The sequence below is a fragment of the Vitis riparia genome, chromosome 2 (assembly GCF_004353265.1).
Source record: "Vitis riparia cultivar Riparia Gloire de Montpellier isolate 1030 chromosome 2, EGFV_Vit.rip_1.0, whole genome shotgun sequence".
In the NCBI taxonomy this organism is placed as follows: Eukaryota; Viridiplantae; Streptophyta; class Magnoliopsida; order Vitales; family Vitaceae; genus Vitis; species Vitis riparia.
This window is the reverse complement of record NC_048432.1, coordinates 17,582,624-17,603,259: the sequence shown is the minus strand read 5'-3', so window position 1 is coordinate 17,603,259 and position 20,636 is coordinate 17,582,624. Positions and strand designations below refer to the sequence as shown.

General features: G+C 36.0%; 2 protein-coding genes across 5 annotated transcripts; both read right to left on the bottom strand.

Moving 5' to 3' along the window:
- Positions 1-841: 841 nt before the first annotated feature.
- On the bottom strand, positions 842-12,858 carry LOC117933977 (protein HLB1). Its single transcript, XM_034855566.1, is given in 15 exon segments — positions 842-1,240; positions 2,206-2,394; positions 3,475-3,594; positions 5,155-5,190; positions 5,422-5,547; positions 5,723-5,788; positions 5,912-5,974; positions 6,168-6,181; positions 6,184-6,196; positions 6,506-6,556; positions 7,653-7,736; positions 8,602-8,715; positions 9,721-9,790; positions 11,116-11,244; positions 12,401-12,858. Coding segments are annotated over 15 exon segments (1,500 nt in total). The 5' UTR covers positions 12,715-12,858; the 3' UTR covers positions 842-1,129.
- A 1,254-nt stretch (positions 12,859-14,112) lies between these two features.
- On the bottom strand, positions 14,113-19,286 carry LOC117931228 (TBC1 domain family member 15). 4 transcript variants are annotated; one of them, XM_034852180.1, is made up of 6 exons: positions 19,076-19,284; positions 18,772-18,960; positions 17,306-17,441; positions 17,148-17,197; positions 15,846-15,899; positions 14,113-15,682 (listed from the first exon to the last, which is right to left on the bottom strand). In XM_034852180.1, the coding sequence occupies exons 2-6, from the start codon at positions 18,813-18,815 to the stop codon at positions 14,428-14,430; spliced, it is 1,539 nt and encodes a 512-aa protein (XP_034708071.1). In that variant the 5' UTR covers positions 18,816-18,960; positions 19,076-19,284; the 3' UTR covers positions 14,113-14,427. The 4 variants fall into 4 exon arrangements, with proteins under 4 accessions (XP_034708071.1, XP_034708063.1, XP_034708046.1 ...); XM_034852172.1 differs by lacking the exon at positions 19,076-19,284 and adding an exon at positions 18,522-18,697 and having other exon boundaries at positions 18,772-18,861; XM_034852155.1 differs by having other exon boundaries at positions 18,772-19,286.
- Positions 19,287-20,636: the final 1,350 nt, after the last annotated feature.

Here is a 20,636-nt window from a genome sequence, read left to right as displayed (position 1 = left end):
CACCATTTTCAAGTCTTTGGACTTCCAAAATGATAATGATTCTCTAAAGGGTTAAGGTAATTGTTGAGATGCTTCCTTGTAACCAGATTTTTATGGAGAAATAACTAAAACCCGATTGACTTTTTTTTATTTTGTTTAGTTGATGTTAAAGCTAAATCCCAAGTAAACTTAATATAGATTATTTTCTAATAAATTTAAACTTTTCGAAAAATTTGTAGCTTAACATAATATCAGAAGCAAATTAATAGGAAATCTTGAGTTTTTAAAAAGGGGTCCTTGTTGAGAGAACTATAGGAAAATGTATAAACTCTATTTTAACTAGTATAAAAATTATTTGTGTTTCATAAAAAAATTTAACAAACCAATATCGATTTTTTCGACTTACACACAGAAATCTGGTAGGAGATCCAATGACAAAGCTAATAAGGGGAGAGTATAGACTCCATAGAGACCCATCAAGATCCAACTTTCTCGGTCCAAATAAGGCGCTGAAGAGATGGTCCAGACACAAAGGAATCAATGAAATATATTTCTTTTCAGATGGGGTAGGCAGTCAAATGAAACCGAAATGCGGGTACGGGGTCCCTTAAACCCCACTACTCACAGCTGACTTGACAACTTTCTAATGAAGCGTAGGTGAGTCTTTGTAGATGGTTTCATAGACCCAAGTACAATGAATTGCTTTAACAAAATATATGGCAACTAGGTATCAGAAGGAAATATTTGCTCACACGGAAAAATGTTCAATGGGTATGTCGGTTTATGGTGGCATAGATGTGGAAGCCTGCATCAAAGTCGTAGAAAATAAAGAGAATAACAATAAAATATAAGAGGATCAGCATCCAGTTCAACATTTCAGGTCTCCATGTTGTAAAATAAACCAGGAAAATTCTGATAAAAGAACCAAAAAAAAAGAAAAGAAAAAAAAAACTAGGAAAATGCAATATGATGGGAAATGGTCTAAATACCACCATACCGACTGAAGCACATTTCAAATTACATGATGTTATAAAACCAAAATTCATAATATACACTAATTTTATTTGAACAACCAAATCTTAATTCATAAACCCGAAATCTATCTCCACAAAACTATTGCCATTGGCAATACACATGAGAAGAGAAAATGTCAGCCAGTTATAATACCTGCCAACACATCACTTTTACCTCGAGCAAAAATTGTGTAAACTAAACGAATTGCATCAAACCATCCATCCAAGGATTCCCATGAATCAGCAACCTGAGGAATCATTATACGGAAATCACTCATTAATAAAATTATTTATTTAAGGAAGCTGTGTTTCTTTCTTGTCCAGAAAATAACAACTAATATGATTCATCGAGGAAAGATAGAACTATTAAAATGATAATTGTTCACACCAACCTATACATTTGCATATTGGTAAGGGAAATAGCAGTTCCTCCAGCCATCTTTTAACTTTTTAGAATGCAATGGGATAACATATTGCCTTTATTAAGAATAGCAAGAAGCAGATATCTTAGTTGCCTAAATATATGCAAGTACATTTATGGAAAGTGTAAGAACTTAACATGGCCTAATTCCCTTCTATTGAATATCTATAACTTCATCCTCATATTCTAAGTGTCCATGTTTTGTTCATTCATATAGGATAAAGAACCCGTTACTTCTTGGTCAGGAAGATCCAGTCCTAATCCAAAAATTTTCATGTCAGGTTGACCAGAAATGAAAATTGAACAGAAAGGCAAGATACATCCTAATCCTGACATCATGGTCAGCAGTCATTTAATTGGTGCCTGCTCCATTAAAATCCCCAGCAGCACAATAAAAAATATCCAGCTGCAATTAATTGCATTAGAGATTGAAGATTCCATGTCCATATTAAGATTCCAAAAGAATGGTTTGCTTTTTCGTATTTTTGTTCTAACCATTTAATAATTCTAATGGGGGTTCAGCATTCACAGGTACATAATTATGAGATAGTGTTTTATAAAGCAAAAAGGTGAAGAGATCCAAGTGCACAAGCCTCAACCATCAGAATTGGATTGACTTATCCCTTTTCATGCTTAGGGTCAAAAGCCGTGCTGCGGTCAACCAGATAGATGTACCATAGTACCAATAATAAGAATGAGCAAGCACTGGGCAACACCCTTCATCTAACAATAAAATTTGAACTTAGATGTTCATAGAATAATTCTGGAGTGAACAATGAATAATACGCTTACCAAGAAAACTGGTCCATGAATTGTATCAATGCAGAGGCCTGCACCCGCTGGTAAAGTCAGATCAGCACATGCTGATACAGAAACAATATCTGGAACATCGACTTTGATGGCCGCTTTATCAATATAAACTGCATCTCCTGACCTGCCAGAAAGAGTTTGCGGTGTCTGTTTTTGCTCAACCTTGTTGAGCTGCACAGAAGAATAAGTGTTCAGAAGAAGGAAGGAAGGTTCAGCCACTCTTACACCTAACTGTGTGGTTGTGTAGGTATTGATGTTCCTCCAAACATGAAAACACACTGAATAATGTAGAGAAGAAATCTCGTTAGAAATCTACTCTACTGAAGATCGCAAACAACCTCACTGCCTTATCAAAAGGCATTTTATTTGCCTCCTGAAGCACATGACCAGCATTTAGGCCGAGGGATTCACTCAATATATTTGAGATTTATGAAGCTTGTCAATCAAAGTTGATTCCTTGTAATGAAACCTATAGAGGGTTGATTTACATTTTGCTGATTTTAATTTTACATTTGACTGAAGATGTTTCCTAAAGGCAATCTATTAGAGAAGTTAACATGTGTGGGTCCCTACAAGACAGAACACTACTGATTTTAATGCTTGTCTTGAGCTATTGAGAAGGAAGGACATCATCCTATCCTCATTTTCAATCTTACTGATTATCAGGGACCAAAAGACTGGTTCTTTCAATCAACCAAGAACTCTACATTTGCAATTACTTCTAAAGGTGTTAAAGTTACTGAAGTTTTGTTAGACAACTCAATTGTTTAAGCTTGTGGAGGGACGAGGCAAATTCTCTGATTCTAGTCCAATGGAAAGGTCATCTAAAATCAGATATACAGCCAAAAGAAACATCACTAAAACCCTTGTTTTTCCTTTTTTTTTTCTTTTTTTTTTTTATAATGTATCCAACAATTTTAGCTACTAGTAAAATTAAAATTATGAAAAAATACTAAGTTAATGATATCAACAGGGATGGCCTAGGAAAAAAAAATACAAAATAAAGATGCAACAAAATCATTATGGATGTAAATTGTGTAAGTTAGTAGGGGCACATATCTGATAAAGTAATAATCTCCAAGATCCATCCTAAGGTAGCTATGTTAATGTAATTTTATGACCTAAAATACTGGAAATTATTTCTAGAGGAAAGAATTCCCAATTTTTTTTAGTATCAATTCTTACAATGGAAAGGCAAACTCAGGTATATTTGCTATTAGTTTATGATACCAGTTAAAGGGTAGCAAATACCTGTTGAAGCCCTTCATGGTTCAAAACAAACTGTGTACGTTTCCAGTCACCATGAGGTGCAACTGGATTCCCCGCAGGTGGTGCAGTGAGATATCCAACCTTGAGATAGGGCAATGGGAGCTGTCAACAGGTAAGTTCAGTCAGAGTAATAATATGAACAATGATTAACCAACCTGCCACATTAAGTATGCATACAACCATGACAGCGACTGCCACCTTGTGGACCATGTAATTTGTCCATGCTTTTAGGTAGGTTACATCTACCCATTATGAATTGAAACTAATAAATAAGGAATGACGGAGGGGCAGAAAATGTCGGATGGACCTGAGGATCAGTGCAGGGTTGGGTATGGTTTTTCTATATCAAGCATAACTTTGGGTATGGTTCTTCTCTATTAAGCATAAGTTTTCTTGTAGCACAAGGTGCTTAGAGAAGCAATTGATAGTGATATCAATACGAAGTTAATCACGCTGAATTCCAAACCCCAAAAACTGGTAGCTACTACATAAAATCATTAATACAAGATTACAGAATGTCAGGTTGTCAGAAAGCATAGTATGGTAGGTTATCAAGCTGAGCTCAGTTCAGTTTCATTTTATTTTATATAATGAAACATAGGGGAAATCACATAGGCATATGGTAGGGACTGAAAACAACAACATCCCCTAAGCTTTCTGAAAAGAAATTTAGCTCCCTTGAGGATTCTGCAATAACATTAACCTCCCTCCATGCTTTTAATAATATTCCCCTCTCCTCAGCTTTTCATGCTTGGTGAATAATCTGATGACTATGGGGTCCAAATAAAATGTGAAAGTCCAGAAAAGATGGTCATAGTTAATGCCGCATCAGAACGTCAGAAAAAGGTAACATGGTTTGCACAAAGCCATTATTATAGGTCATCAAATACTTTTTCTCCACATGCAATCTGACATGGTATGAAGTTATAGACTAATGGAGGTTTCATAAATCTCAAACTGGATGCAGATTCGATGATTATCATACCCCTTTAACATCCACTTGCAAGAAGATCAAAGCCCAAAAATTAAGGAATCCTACCAAAAGAAGTTTATGACAACCAAAAAAAAAGATCAATAAATGGTTCATCACTGTTTGTTTTTGAGATTGTTATTGGTACATTAGTTTTTAGGAAAAAATGCTAAGAAGTTTCCAAATTGGATCGTTGAGTATCCTATCATCCTGGCAATATTTAGTGTTGAGAACTTACTATATGGGGGACCAATGTAGTGATGATCTGTCCTGATAAACATTTGTTTTGCGTCCAATTGTTCCCATTGCCCATTGCTATGAAAAATTAAGTGATTACATTACATGAAACATCAACTACCAGTGAGTGACCCATCATCAAGTGCTTTCACCACATGAAAACACAGAGGGGATAGGGTATTATTTCAAAACCTTAGGAGAGGCCAATTTTATATCAGAAATCTCGAGGGAGGTAGCCAGAGTTTTCTCTTAAATATAATTGATGGGGCATTGAATAAATTTAGAAGATCAATTTATCATAGTGTTTAATGAGTCACAAAAATTATTTGAGCCTAATATTTGAAGAAAGTTTAAGAAGAAAAATGTCTGGCATCACTGAGTAAACAAGGTTTATGGGAAAATATGGATAATGAAGAAAAACACTTTCATAATGATTTAACAAGATAAGAACTGACCATGGATCGCACAAGTCTTAAGGCACTACGATAAACCTGTAAAGAATAAACATCAAATGAGAATTTTAGAACTCAAATATGAAATCAAATTCCACATCAGAATATTAAAAGTTATGGGTTAAGTGTTTGAATTCATTCATAAGCTTTAATATATCTAATTCATTCTTGATAAGCACATGGAAAACTAAAGACTATTAACTCTTTCCCATTCATTTTCACATCCTTAGTTTGATCTTTCAACACACACACAGAGAATAGGTTTCTTACTGAGTAATTTGGTTTCAATGCATGAGCAGCTGCAATGTAGATAGCAGATTGGCTATACAACTCATTAGGGGAAACTTCTTTATCTACTATCGCCCCGGCCCTTAATGTATCCTCTGCTAATCCGTACTGTAAATAATAAGATGAAATCAATTTATTTCATTCAATTGACATGTGATGATAAGGTAAGATCATATGGTATTTCACGTGACCCAACCAAGTAGATACTGCAAAGAATTCTGTATTCAAAAGGATATATCATGCCATAAAAATAATGCGAGGACAAGATTACTAGCAAACCCACCAGAACAGTACCAAGGTTGTAAATTGCTCTATGGAAATCAAATTGCAACTGTATTGCTGCTCGGAACTGCAATATGACAAAGGTGAAAGGTATCAAAAGAATAGAACATTCAACTAAAATTATAATTATTTTAATGCTTGTCCCTGTATATTCATCCAAGCACTGTATGTCTCTGAGTTAAATTTGTACCTTGCTAATTGCTGTTCTTACAATCGTCTGCTTTTCTCGCACAGGAACAATAGCACTGAGTTCCTAATAAAAATTTAAAGCATCAAATTGAATCAAGCTTCCCATCATCACCTCAGGCAATACAAAATTTCAAGAATTACAAAATAAAAATTCATGAAGAGAACTCCCAGACTGGTAATTAATTATAAAATATAAAATAAAAAAAATAAAAAAATAAAAAAGTGGGCTTTGCAAGCAACCATGCTACTAAAAGTACCTGGAGAGCAAGTCCCAATTGTTTAGTGCCTGCAATATATTTCAATTTATATTAGTAGTTGAAAATAAAAATACAAATCAACTTATTTTGTTCTCAATAAAAATCATCTTCCTTGAGGGATTCTATATATTTCGTGTGCTCAGGGTTTGTGCCATTTCTTGCAGTTTCAATAGTTTCTCTAACTTATAAAGAAAATGTCCTCAAACAAAGCATCATGCAAGGATTCCTATGTAAGAAGTCAAGGAAAAAGGAAAGAGATTGAAAAGGAAGAAGAAAGGAAAAGAATGCTGTAAGTAAAATTCAACGTTCAGAGGAAATGACAAGATTCTAAGCCATACCTGGGGACTGTTCCAATTGAGTTGAACAGCTTTTTCATAGTTTCTAGTTGCCTGCAGGGTGAAAAGAATAAGATGTGAATTAGTGTTTCCAAAATTCTCTTTTCTCAGCAAAAGATTATTGGGCAATTATAATTTAAAGAGCTTGCAGAAAAACAATCACCGCATCATACACTACATCAGTGAAAAAGATGGGAACAAGTTCCCATCAAGAGCCATTATGTAAAAGGCAGGCTGGAAATCACCAAAAAAGAAAAGAAGGGAGCTCTATAATCAATTCACATGTAATTAATGATTAAAGCAAGCCAAACAATTCTGAAATATAAGCAGGAGCACTAAGCAAGTCAAACCATCTATTACCATATAAGAGATATCAGAATTCAACACACTCTAGTTCACCACTACAGAATCTTTTTGCATGTAACAATATCTTGTTTTAATTTTCCAAATGTTTCTTACCACTTCTAGCTTTTTATAATTCCATGCCATTGTATTCTGAAACACTTTTACATCACTAACATTTCTAGAGTTTAAAAATAAAATTAAAAATAAAATAAAATAAAATAAAATAACCTCTAAATCATAGTTTTAAAAGGAGCAAGGCACACCTAAGGCACAAAAGTCTCCTACAACATAGGCGCAAGGCACAACTCAAAGCGCAAGCTTGAGTTAAGTGAAATGAAATGCATATCAATTCTATAAAATATGATTCAAAATATAATCCAATTTTTATTTGAAGATTCCAAACATTTAAAAGAGAATAAAAGAAAGTAATGAAATTACATAAATTTCAAAATACAATTTGAAATTCTAAGAATAAAAGTGTTTAAGAAGGAAGACTAAAGTTGATAAGGCGTGCCTCTTCAATAAGGCACATATCATGGCAAGCAAGGCCCTATGACTAAGGAGTGGTTGTGCCTTGAGCCTAGCCGTGCATAAAGCATGCCTTTTAAAATATGCTCTAAATTAAACTTTTCTTTGATAGGAAAAGAAAAAATTCAAATGTACAGCAACTGAAACTTTGGATCATGTTTAGAAGCATTTACAACAGCATTTGAGCATATAGCCACATGACAACCAAAGAAGTTTAAAATCTAAGGACATAAAGAATCCAGAATTACTAGAGAAAGAAAAGTAATTTGGGTCAAACCTGCTTCCATAATTCTTCAGCCTCCTTAGTACGACCCCGCATTTTTGCCCGGTCAGATATTGCTATAGCCCAATTATAAAAAGCCTGCCATAAGATAAAAATACCACTTGATCGTGAGAAGAGCTTATATTATGAAACATTTACAATTCATTTATAATCTGCTTGATGTGAAAATTGCAAGGTTCCCTTCTTAAACTCCTTTCTTTTTTCATTTTCTTTTTCCCCCTTTCAAATGATGATGGGCCAACCAGAGTCAGCCTATAAGGCATTTGAAATGCCCAGGTAACACCAGTTCATTGACTTTCCCTGCCAAGAGCATGAGGTTTTTGTTGCACTGTGAAGCAGCCAGCATTTGAAGCACTTCCTAGCTCTGTATCTTTCCACCAGCCAGAGCATGAAGGGTTTGCTGCTCTCTGAAGCCAGACAACATTTGAAGGGCTGGGGTACCACTAGTCTGACACCTTTTCAACATTTGAAGAGCACGAGTTTATACTGCTCTGTGACCCTCATACAACAACCTCCCATGTAGGAACAACAAGACCTCCCCTTCTGTAGGGCCCACATGGCCCAGCTCTTGGCTTGGAACCAATGTCCCGGCACTTTAAAGTCTCCCCTCAGGTTACAAACTCACACTGATTTTATTTTATTTTACGTTTTGTTATTTTCTGGTACATGGAACTTCAGAGTAAGTGCATGCACCTATGAATACCCTTTAGCTCTCCCTTCCCTTAACATACTTGATGCCTTGACTTTTGCCCAAACTACCTATGTATATACATTCACAGACTGTGGCCTAATCACTCAGAAAACTCTTAGGATCCTATTTTTTTAGTTTGATGTCCAGCATGGATGTTCCATGATGATCATGCTTGGTATAGCCATTCCTTTAGATATCCTCAATTGCCCAAACATTCAACAAAATAATCTAAGAATGGAAATGCACACATACATCATGAAGTGTGGGGCAAAGACGGGTGGCCTCATCATATTTTTTACAAGCCTCCTCAAGCAATGCATCTTTAGAAGGTGAACTAGAATCAGGACCCACATTATCTGCACTTTCCTGCATAAAAAAAATTGATCACCATGAGTAAATCCAACATCTTTGTAGACATAGCCAATCATTAGTTCTCAACCATGGGTCCAGTGGAATCCAATACATAAATCAGTTAATAAAGAAGAGAAAAGCTTTTATTCTATCGCTTAAGTTATATATAATTGTTGAACCCAAGAGTTAAGAAAGAAGTTCTTCATTACCCAAAATAGGATAACCACTTAGAATAATCCATCAAAAAAAAAAAAGAATAACCGCTAAGAATAACGAAACAGATTATATTTGTCAAGAAGTGCAAAATCATATGAATAGGATCCTCACTGTACATCTTGATTGGATCATTTCTAATCAAGATCATATGGACAGAACAAATGCACTTTGACGCATGTCACAATTTTTCAACATGCTCAGGATTGCAGTTTCATACTGAATGTTTCTATTGTGAGATACAGACAGTTTTTTGTTTCACTTGTAAGGGGTTGAGTATTTCCCTTTCTATTCCTATACATTTTGAGTCGCTATTTTAGCGCATCTCCGTAATACATTACTTTTCTTACTTATATATAAAATATATATATATATACATTTAAACATTTTCAATGCACATGATTATTGGCGGACAACCAAATTTAGAAAAAAAATTAAATTGAAAATTTTAATTGCCTAAAAGGGTATGTATCTGACGTGGTGTCTGGAGACGACTGTAATAGACATTGTAACCCTTTTTGGGGCCAAAAAATGGTTCTGATTGTCTCCAGCACCCTATCAGGTTTGTCTTCCAGAGAAATGCTGTTTTGTGTTATGCACCCAATTTTCTCATCCACAATCAAGTGAATCACATTTTCAGGGCTGAAGCCAAAATGCAACCATGGTAATAAATCTACTGCAGATAATTGATTAAATTGTAGAACATCAAAACAATAAGGTTGAAATTTTATATAAAAGGATGCCAGAAGATATCAATATTATGAGAATTGACAGAACCAGTCAGTATATGAGAAAATGAAATTGCACCTGGAGAACCAACGCCCAATTGTAAAGTGCATCATAGTCTTCCGAATTTCTCTCTATTGCACTAGCATACCTGTAGAATGCCGCCAAGGAATGGTCATGGAAACATTAAGCCTAAGATACCAATCCAATATTTCCATCCATGTTGGTCAGAATAAACTTTTAAAAGGTTGCAAATTCTATTGTATTAATTAAAAGATAAGAACAAAGACAAATAAGTTTAAACAAGAGACCATGAAGGAAAAATACATGCACAAGGCTTTTTTTTTTGCAAACTCTAATAATTTGAATGCTTGAGCAGGAAGGAGGAGATATGTTTCAATACCACGCTGGAATTCAAAATACATAGACAAATAAAAGCATTGAATATAAATATAGAAGGCATGCTCAAATGTAAACACATCCACAAACTGTAAAATGTGATCACTACAAATATCTAAAGTCAATATAAGAAGCAATAATCACTATAATATTGAAAGCTGACACAAGAAGCAACTTGTCTGTTGCTAGAAAAAATAGTGAATATTTTATTTTTATTTCAAATGAAGAGAAGATTTGCAAGAGTTCATATTATCAAATTTTAAAATGTGTTAACATTGATGCATCTTCTGAACAATACCACAGGCCAATAATGCCATTCTTAAAAAATCTAATTGCTTATGCTACTAAAGAGACTCAAAAGCTATAATTAAATGAGTGCCAAATAAGCATACAATTTGTTTATGCTCCTTCCCCCTACCCTCAAAAAATAAATAAAGAAATAAATAAAAGAAAAAAGGAGGGAAAAAGAAAAGACCAAAACTACCTTTACAGCAAGTGCTAGTATTCATATAGATGTGAGAGATCAACTTCTTTAATTTTCAGTGCATGCAGTCTAAAACAACAAGGTATAATGAAAAGGACATAGATGTAGTGCGGAAAAAATCTGAGACCTATTGATGAAGGGTATATCTCTATAGGCCAGGATCCATGTAATCATGCACTACACCCCCAATGAACTGGGATATAGTTTAAGAAGATTACTAAAGTTGGAAAAGTAAGAATCTTAAAACGGTAAATAGTTAAGAGGTATTCCCTCTAACTGCGACAAGATGGAAGCAATCAAAGTGAATCAAACACTAGATACAACATCTATCATTGTACAGCAATGGCAATAGAATGGCTGAAAGTAAGGTGGAAAATCACAACTTATTGAAGAGTGGCTGATAGCTTTGCTTATTGAAGGATCTCAAATCTTAAATAAAATCTAGTGGTTACAAAAACAATGCGAAGAATGTTGTGTAACACTGATCATGCAGATAACTATGAAACTTTTGGCAATGGAACTTGAAAAGAAAAGAATTACTTAGAACACCAGCCAAGTTGATAATCGAGAAATACGGAATAAGATATCCATACCTTCTGGCAGCAAATGCAAGAATTCGTTGGCGAGACCTGCCCTCCTCATCAACACCTGTGACACTATTGATCAAGTCCATGGCAGGATCATTATGGTCGATATGATGTTGCTGTTGTGTGCTTTCTGAACTGAAACATTCAAAAGCAATAAGTGGAAAAAACTAAGATCCTCTAGAAGTTAAACACACAATCATAAAAGAAGGAACATCATAACACTTTAAAAGGAATTATGACAATGAGCGTATATCTCTCCTAAGCTAATCAAGATTATCAAATTATCAACAAAAAGGATAAATGAATATATACAGAAATATGAGAGAACTATCATGCAATAGTTTACAAATAAAAAATATAATGACCTAAGGCTGAAGAACAAATCCACCTAACAGAGATGATGGTGGTGGTACAATTAACAATAGACACAAGCATACGGAACCAGACTGAATAGCATACAGTTCGATCTACAAGGCAGGTTGAGATAGGACTGAGAAGCATAGAGCGGAATAAATCCACCTAACAGAGATGATGATGGTGGTGCAATTAACAATAGACACAAGCAAAAGGAACCAGACTGAATGGCATACAGTTCGATCTACAAGGCAGGTTGAGATAGGACTGAGAAGCATAGAACGGAGTGTCATAGATCCAATGCAGACATTGGTTCTTTCATCATCATAAATAGGCTGGAATGTAATAAAGGAAGGTTCTTGAACTAGTTCTGTAATGTATAGCATAAGGATTCAAAGACAGAGGTTATTGTCCTACAGTAGGTTACAAGGTTCAGACATATTGCTGCAAGACTAAGAGATGGTTGTATTCAATTTTTTGAGCATAAAATGCCAAATCCCCTTCTCACTTGAATAGATTATCGAGTTCAAGGCAAAGAGAGAAGGAAAATGCACAGAATCCCTTACAATGCTGTGAACTTCACAGCATCAAAAGGAGGTCATCGGGTATTTTGAGGAAAATCGTCAAACTCCAAATCTCAAGCGTAATCCAAATACTCAAACACCGAGTAGTGTTTTCGAGCTTACCAAAAAATAAAACAAAAAACAAAAACAAAAATAAAGAAAGAAAACAAAACACGATTTGAAGGCGAGTTGGCATTGATAAAAAACAATGTAAATAATTCAATCTCCTTCTCTCAAAGATCTACCATCACTACGCAAAACAAAGCAGTTTCGGTAGGTTTCCAAGCATCAGTTCATTTTACGAGCTAAATTAGGCCACAAAAGCCGAAATCAAGAGTTCTTCAGAGATAATTGAGAAAAATCCGAAAGCTTACCTGTAATGATGACTCGCATCACGCGTCTCGCCCTCTCGGGCAGCAGAGTTTCCTTCACCATCCTTCAATTCACTCAACAGTTCTCTCATCGTGAATGTTTGGCTTCCTTCGTCTTTTTGTAGCTCCGGTTTTGCAGATTGTTCGGCGGACGGTGTATTGTCGGCGTCATTCGATTGGATCACGGTCTGCTCGGGATCTCCATCGACCTTGGCTTCTGCCTCGGTATTTACCCCCACTTTTGGTTCTGGCACTGATTCAGGTGCTGCTTCGCCTCCTCCGTTCTGCAATTCCGATTCGTCGGAGGGTGAAGCCATTGCCAGAGGCTAGGGTTTGACCCCAGAGATGAAGGAGACGACGAGGATCGAGAGAGAGCTGAAATTTCTAAGACCAAAACAGGAGAGATCTGTAAATGTAGTGAGGTGCACTCAGAAAATGGAGAACCAAAATTACTATTGCCCAGACAATCTTTATGGTCCCAATTTGTAAAATAGCCTTTGGCCCTGAGAAGCGTATTTAATTTATTTATTTATTTATTTTCATTTTCCCTTTTCCATTTCCAAATTTAGATTACTATAAAAAAAATTAAAATTAAATACAATTAAAATTATTAAAAATCTATCATTTTAAATTAAAAGTTGTTCGTATTAAAAAAAAATATATAAAATAAATGAATTTAAAAGGTTTCTTTCTTTGGAAAACTGTTTATTAGAATAAAAAACTGTTTTTAAAACTTTGAAAAAACATTAAGCAAATATGTTCTTCAAAACAAAAAATAAATAAATTTTTTAACTTTAAAACATATTTATCAATTTTGTGATTAAAAAATGGTTTTTTAAAAAAATTCATTCTCAAAATAGGTATTTTCTTAAGAACAAATATATGTATCATTAGATTTTTTTATTTTTTTTTTATGAAATATCATGAAGAACAATTTAATACTTCACCAAATTTTATATTGCAGTAGTTCGTCCAAAAAAAAAATTATTTTTTGCCTCTCAAATTAGAACATAATTTTATTTTTTTAAATAATTAAAAACTATTTCTAAAATTATTCTCAAAAACTATTTTTTAAAAACCGAATTTTTAAATGCTTTCAACATGAACATACCCTTATTAATTCCAATAGGGATTTTTTTTTGCCGGTTTTCTTCCACCCTTGATAATTCCAATGGCTTTTTTTTTCGATTTTCTCCCATTTCTTCTTTTTTGTTTTTTATTTTTCTCATTTTTTCTTTAGCTCCTAACTTTTCAAGATTGAAATGGGCAATCTAGTTATAGTATGTGATCAATGAATGTTCTCAACATCTACATTTAGGTAGATGAAACAAATGAAAACCAAGTTAAATCTTTGGAGCTTAAATTTTGATGAGGGAAGCAAATATTAGAATGAAAAAGGGAGGAAATTCTGGGCAACTGGGAGCGCTTGTCATAGGTATATTAATTGTGATTTGTGAGTGGATTGATTCATAATCCCATGAGTAGAGGATTCATAAGAATTTAACTGGTAGAAATTGACACCAAATTTCATTGATTTCATTGTAGTCCATAGCACCAGAGCTTTGCTCCTGTTGGGAGAAATGTCTATCTGTTAAATGGATTCGGCATAATCGTTGAGAAAGTGAAATGTAATATGTCAACAGCAAGATGAGCTCCTGCCCTCCATATTATGTATGCAAAATGCGCCATATTATCTGTATCTTGATCCATGAATATTGAGAAAAACAGGAGACAAGTTATATATCATTGTAAATAGCTAGTGTTGCAGGGTTGCCACCATCACTCAAATGAGCAGTGAGTGCAGGTTGATACATCATGATCGCTCAAATGAGCCCAGAGTGTGGGCAAATTACATCATGCATCCCATAATTTACTCGACACAGGAATTGCCTATGAAGGGGTGCAGTAAAATTATGATTCCCTAAGAATTGAAGGGCTCCCAGGAAATGGAGCAAGAACAACTGAAAAGGAAAAAGGGATGGGTAACAGAGAAAGAACCTGAGAGCGAAACCCTTGGTTGAAGGGGCTTTCTAAACTTTGTCATGGAGGGTCACCACCAAATCATGGGCATCATCTAGAAGCTTCCAAACATCGAGATGTCCTGCCATGCTGTTGCACTCCCTTATGATCTCATCCATACTGCTGTACTTCTCTATGATCAGCTTCCTTCTTTGCAGCACACAGGCGGCTATTGCATAAAGGAGCAGGTCGTCAGTGGGCGGGGCTCTTAGCCTTATTCTTCCCCAAGTAGACTTGGCAATCCCGGCCCTGACTGCAGCCTGATCTGCCCACATCACCTCCCAGAGGCAAAGCGTCTGCTCAAAGCTTAACTCCCTCCTAAAGAGAACAACCACCATTCTGTATACGAAAAAGCAATCCTCTGCCTGAAGCTTCTCCAGGTGCCTATAGAGATGAGAATCCTTGCACTTAATAATCTTGGACACGATGCTCAGTTGTCTTCGAATCCCCACTTCATCAAGCCGGAAGTTATGCCGAGCTTTCTTCATAAAACCTACAAAGCACCAGAAGGCATCATGGTCCTCCTCCATCACCGAAATTATCGGGGAGAGTAAATCACTCATCCCTTGGCAGTAACCAATTTCTGAATCATAGAGTGCATAGGCTTCTAGAATGGCAACTAAGCGAGCAGCATGGAAAATCCTGCATGGCTCCAGGTGATCATAATCCTTCAATCCAACACTCTCTGCAAATCTCCGTGCCTTGATCTCTGACACAGCAGCCTGAGATGGTGAATAAATGATCCATTCAGCATTCGCTCGCACAGCATCAAGGCGGATGATCCTCTGCCATGTTGCAAAATCTTCATTCATGCGGAGTTTGGAGCCACTTTCTGTCTCAGACGGAGAGGTATTCTCCTTAGCATGATCACCAAGATCATTTTCTTCAGTTCCTTCAGCAGCAAAGAGAGGTATGCTGTCAATTTCTCCAGAGGAGTCAGAATCAGATGAGTCCGAGTAACTAGCAGAGGCATCTTCACAGGTAAGTCCACTCTTTTCACCATCCCCTTCCAATAATGAGTCTGAAGTTTGAGGGCCTACATTGCAGACTGGGTGGACTGAATCCTCTTCCTCTGGAGTCCCTCCCTCAGTGGAATGAGACAACCTGGCACTAACCACATCTTCTGAGCCAGAAGAATCTAAAACTTGACTGAATTCCTCACTATCCTGGTTGCTACAGCTTCCAGTAGTTTCCCTCAACTTAATGCTAGTGTCACTCTGTTTTAGGATTCGTCGGCACTGTTTCCGCAGGTTCTCATATTCCTTTCTGCATCACAAATAATGCAAGTCAAAACTCTTGAACATGAGGGAATATGGGGAGCTAGAGTGTAGCAATAAAACAGAATGCATTTGCTCAACCAAGTGAAAGATTATAATCACTGATTAATCTGGCATAAAAGGAGGTGAATAGGTGAATGCAGTAGCCATACCTCTTCTGAGCCCTAATAGAATCTCTCTCTTCCCTGGAACTCTTCACATCATAGCTGTTGTTGGGAGAGGGAAAAAAAAAACAACTTTATGTTAAAACATCAATATTTTTTAATGCCATCTGTCAATAAAGAAATACCCAGCAACAACAGAGGATAAAAACTTTCTATCAATACTCAGGCACAAGAAATCTTTTGTTTTTTCAAATAGAAAGATTATGGCTGCAATGTTATTGCCATGAAATAGCTTTATGAGAAAACAAAAGGTCCAATTAAAATCATCAAACAATCCACCGGATGAGCGAAGGTGGAGATAACCTCACACGGAAACAGGAATACAGAAATATTGCTAATTGCTATTACTTCCTTATATATGTAATTAAAAAGTTAATACTTATGATTGAGGAACACTATTTCCATTGCTAATCCTAACAGTGTGGACAAGGCACAGACGACGACTGTACAAATTTAAAGTGCAGAGCAGCAATGTCATGCAAAGACACTTATTTCACGCATAAGTAAACTTCTTCAGATAGGTACAACATTCAAATGGAAATAGCTTGCTTGACAATACAATACTATCATCATTCCAGCAACAAGGGGTTCACATTAATGCCAAGGTGAATCACTTTTTTCCTAGGGATGCAAGTTGCTGACCCCAATAGTCTATGATGCACCAACAATAAATTTGATGTACTGCACAAACTTTTTTTTTTCAAAAGAAGGCCATGATCACGTCCTTGAATATTGGTAGTAATATACGACTCCTTTTACATTCTCCATATTCCTCATTTACAACAGTAGATTTGTAATCAAATGATTAGCAGCCTATTACAAAAGCTAACGGACCTACATACTGTACAATTCAAGGATAATTGAAATTAAAATAGGTGTACTAATAAGCATTTCTAAGCACCCAAATAAGAGAAGGAAAAAAACAACAGAATGCGTGTAAGGACATCATAAGTACATGGATAATGGCAACAGAAGACAGCCAGAGGAACCAGGCTGATTCTATGGTTTATGAACAGAAAATTAAATTAAAAGATTTAATTGGTGTAGCCACTGGGCTGTAGCTAAGAGATAATGTACTATGGCAATGAACTAGAGGTTCTGAGATTTAGCATCCCAGGTGTTTAAGTACCGTATGGTAAAGGGTGGGCTCATATCACCTGCCGTTTGCTTTGAAGGCATTTGGAAGTTGTCAGGGCAGATTCCCATTGAAAAAAAAAAAAAAAAAGAACAGCAAGCTTGCAAATCAGTTTATTCACACACATGGACATATATAAGGACGAAAATGCTTACACTCCAAGGAGGAATGGCCAAACCTCCACTCTAATACTTGGATCAACACCCTGCATCAGGTATATCGGAAATAAGAACTCCAATGGAAGTAATAAGATCATGGGGCATTAAAATTCGTAGGATAGTAAACATATAGGCCAACTGGAATTAAAACATACTCCGCTTCTGACTTTCTTCAGAAACTTAACTCCACCATCAGTGAATTTTCCATCTGGCGTAAAAAGACTCTTCCATTGTTTGGCCAGGAGGGCATGTTTTCTTCTCCGGCGAGACCATGGTGATTTAAGAGTGCCTCTGAAATGCAGAAACAAAATATATAATTTACAAACAAAAGTGCCAGTAACAATTCAAACTGAATCACTGATGCACAAACAAAAGACAGTGACTTTGATGTTAGCAAATCCAAATTTTCCATTATGTGTGAATTATAAAGACCAAAATGGTTGATGTGAAAAATTCAACCAAAATAAATAAGACGTGTCCCAGGCGAAGGGGAATGAAGAAAGAACAAAGGATGAATAATCAGTTTCCATTAGCTTCCTAAATGCTCCACCTTTAGCTAAAATAATGAGGATAGCATGTATCGTGTGTAACAACAGAAAAAAATGTTGGTGCGGAACAATGAAATTCCAAGCTTTATCAGCAAAGGGAGAGTTGCCATGGCTTAGCAGGAAACCTAGGTTGAGGTGCTAATACTATGCATTGGAGTCATTCTTCAGTAAAGAACCTGGTATTCAGGAATGGATAAGGGTTTCTAGAAGCCGGATCACGCAGAGACAAACCTCTGTCAAACAATTTGTCTTCTAGGTACACATTCTCAACCCAAAATTTCAAAAAACAGGAGCACACCGTTAGAGATCAGTTCCAATTCATCAACTATTTTGTTCTTAAATAACGGAGGCAGCCTCCCTCCAAGCCCAGCGGATTCAGACTCACAAAGAACTAAGGCAAGCAGCAAGCAGAGTCAAAATTTGGAGGAGAATCAATTATTTTTATCTTAAATAATGAAAACACCCTCCAAGCCCACCAAATTCACGCTCACAAAGAACTGAGGCAAGCAACAAGCAAAGTCAAAATCTGGAGGAAGCTCCGTAGAGGGCATCCCTACGTTGAGAAGGCAACTGACACAAGGCGAAATCAATTGGAAACTTCCAGATCCGGATCTGAAGAGCAAATAAAGAATCTAAAGTACGAAAAATAATTCAGTGGAAAAAAAAAATTCTCCGAGACAAAGATAAATCTCAGATGCGAGGACTTTTTTTCTTTTTCTGGCAATTAACTGCACAGAAATTTTCTCTTCTTTTCTTTTTTTCTGTGGAAGCAACCGGAGCCTAAATGTAAAAGCAGAGGAACGAAGAGGACAGAGGGACTCACCTATCAGTGGAGACTGGTGAGGAGGAAGCAACGACTAAGAGAACCGTTCGCAAATGAATCCACGATGACGATGACGAGGATGACGGTGAAGAAGAATTTGACGATGATGACGGTGAAGAAGTGTTACTTCGCCGGAGGGCTCTCATAAAGGGTTTCTGTTGTGTGAGCATATCTACCTACAAATTTCTAGGGTTTCGTTTGGTTTCGTTGGTGTCGATGATGATGAAGAAGAAATTTAGGGTTGCTTTACCTACGAGTGTAGACGACAGTGGCGGCCAAGGCGAGACCGGCCATGGCCGTCACGGCGATGGCTATTCCAACATTGGAAGGCGCCGTAGACGCCCAGAACCCGCCCCCTCCGCCGATGAGGCCGACGTTCCTCCCGCCAATACCTCCACCGCCGCCGCTGCTACCTTGGGCGAAGACGATCCAGCTCCTCCTACCATCACCACCCGAGAAGAAGATCATCAACAACAAACAAAATGGAATTACCTCTATGCCCTTGGCATCACCAAGTGCCCACAACACCATCACCAAACTGAACCCCCTCTCACCTGCTCTTTACACCCTCTCACCCTCTTCCTTTCTCCCTACATCAAAGCCAGTAATAATAGCGAACCCCTAAAAAACACAACTATTGTTTTTTCCTTCTTATTATTATTATTAAGATATGTCTCCTCCTCTCTTTTGCCCTCTGCGCATCCCTCAGAAGTTTTAGTGAGAAAAGTAGAAGGAAGACTCTGTGCCTTCAGAGAAAGCATGCGTGACTCGGGATTGGGCCCCGGCCCAACTTCCCTTGTCAGACTCAGTCTCCTTCCCCCTTAACTAAATAAATATCATCACTTCCGTACACAATAATTTATAAATATTTTTTTTATTTTATAAATATTACCGCATTTGACATTTTTTTTTTTAAATTATACTTTTATCTTAAATTTCTTTGATTAATTTATTTTAATAATTGCTGATCTCAAGCAATTTATTAATTGATTTGACCTGAATAATAAACAATCTAAGATTGAAGCCGTCTTACTCAGGATGGTTCATGGAAAGGACAAAGCATTGTGGCTTAATTTTCTTTTGGAAAATGTTGATTTAATTAATCATGGTACACTCCCATCGCAATACTGTTTGTCATCTGACTTAATACTAAAAGAGATATATAATTAAAAAGAATAAAAAAGAATAAAAATGAAAACAATATTTAAAAAAAAATTTATGCTTTTAAAGAACAAAAAACATTACCAAATATTCACCACTTACCCTCTCCTTCAAGAATTTGACTGAAATTCAAAATTTTGACTAAGGTGTAGAGAAATTTCTAGTAAGGATAAATTTTTTTTATTTGAATGTTTTTCCTATTTCAAATTTAAAAATTTTTTATAGTAATTTTTAAAAACATAAAATAAATATATGATTTTTGTATGAGAAGACCAATTTTTTTATATAAAACTTATTACTATTATCTTATTTGAAAATACAAATAAAACATATTTTCAATAGGTATTTAATTTATATATTAATAATTTTTTTATTTTAAATGCATTAGTAAGCGGAAAAAAAAATATTTTTTTTATTTCATTTTTTAGTCTAATATTTCAAACTTGACGTAAATTGATTGAGAACTTTTTCCAAACACAATATATTATCAAAAATTCAAAATTCTCATTTTATAAAATATAAAATAAAATAAATAATTTAAAAAAAAAATTGCCCATTGGGGTTGAATTGAGTCAACCAATTTGTTCACTTATTGCGGAGGACACGTGCCCAGAGAAGAAATGAATCTCTCCAGACGTTCATCGGAATCCATTGACCAGTTCTTCGAATTTAATTTTTCCTGCTTGACTTTCCCGGGAAACAAACAAGCAAAAACCAATAGACAAGGCAAAACACAAGCTGATCATATTGGAATTGGAGGTGAAAGCGAGTTTTATTACGTCACTCCGCATGTGGAAGCCATGAAAGAAAAGTATAAGCAGAGACCGTGGGGGAGACAAGACATCCCATTTATGCCGCACCACATGGGTTTGCCCTTAGCCTGCGCACAATTCTAAAGAAGTCACGTGAAGCGTGTGGATGCCCATTCATTTTCTTTAGCCTTTTTTTTCCATC

Coding starts and splice junctions, on each gene's coding strand:
- LOC117931228 (XM_034852155.1), bottom strand. CDS start 19,052: ATGGTGTTGTGGGCACTTGGTGATGCCAAGGGCATAGAGGTAATTCCA. Junction 17,442..18,771: donor ACTGTCGTCTACACTCGTAG/GTAAAGCAACCC, acceptor TCTGCATTTCAG/AGGCACTCTTAAATCACCAT. Junction 17,198..17,305: donor TGAAGAAAGTCAGAAGCGGA/GTATGTTTTAAT, acceptor TACCTGATGCAG/GGTGTTGATCCAAGTATTAG.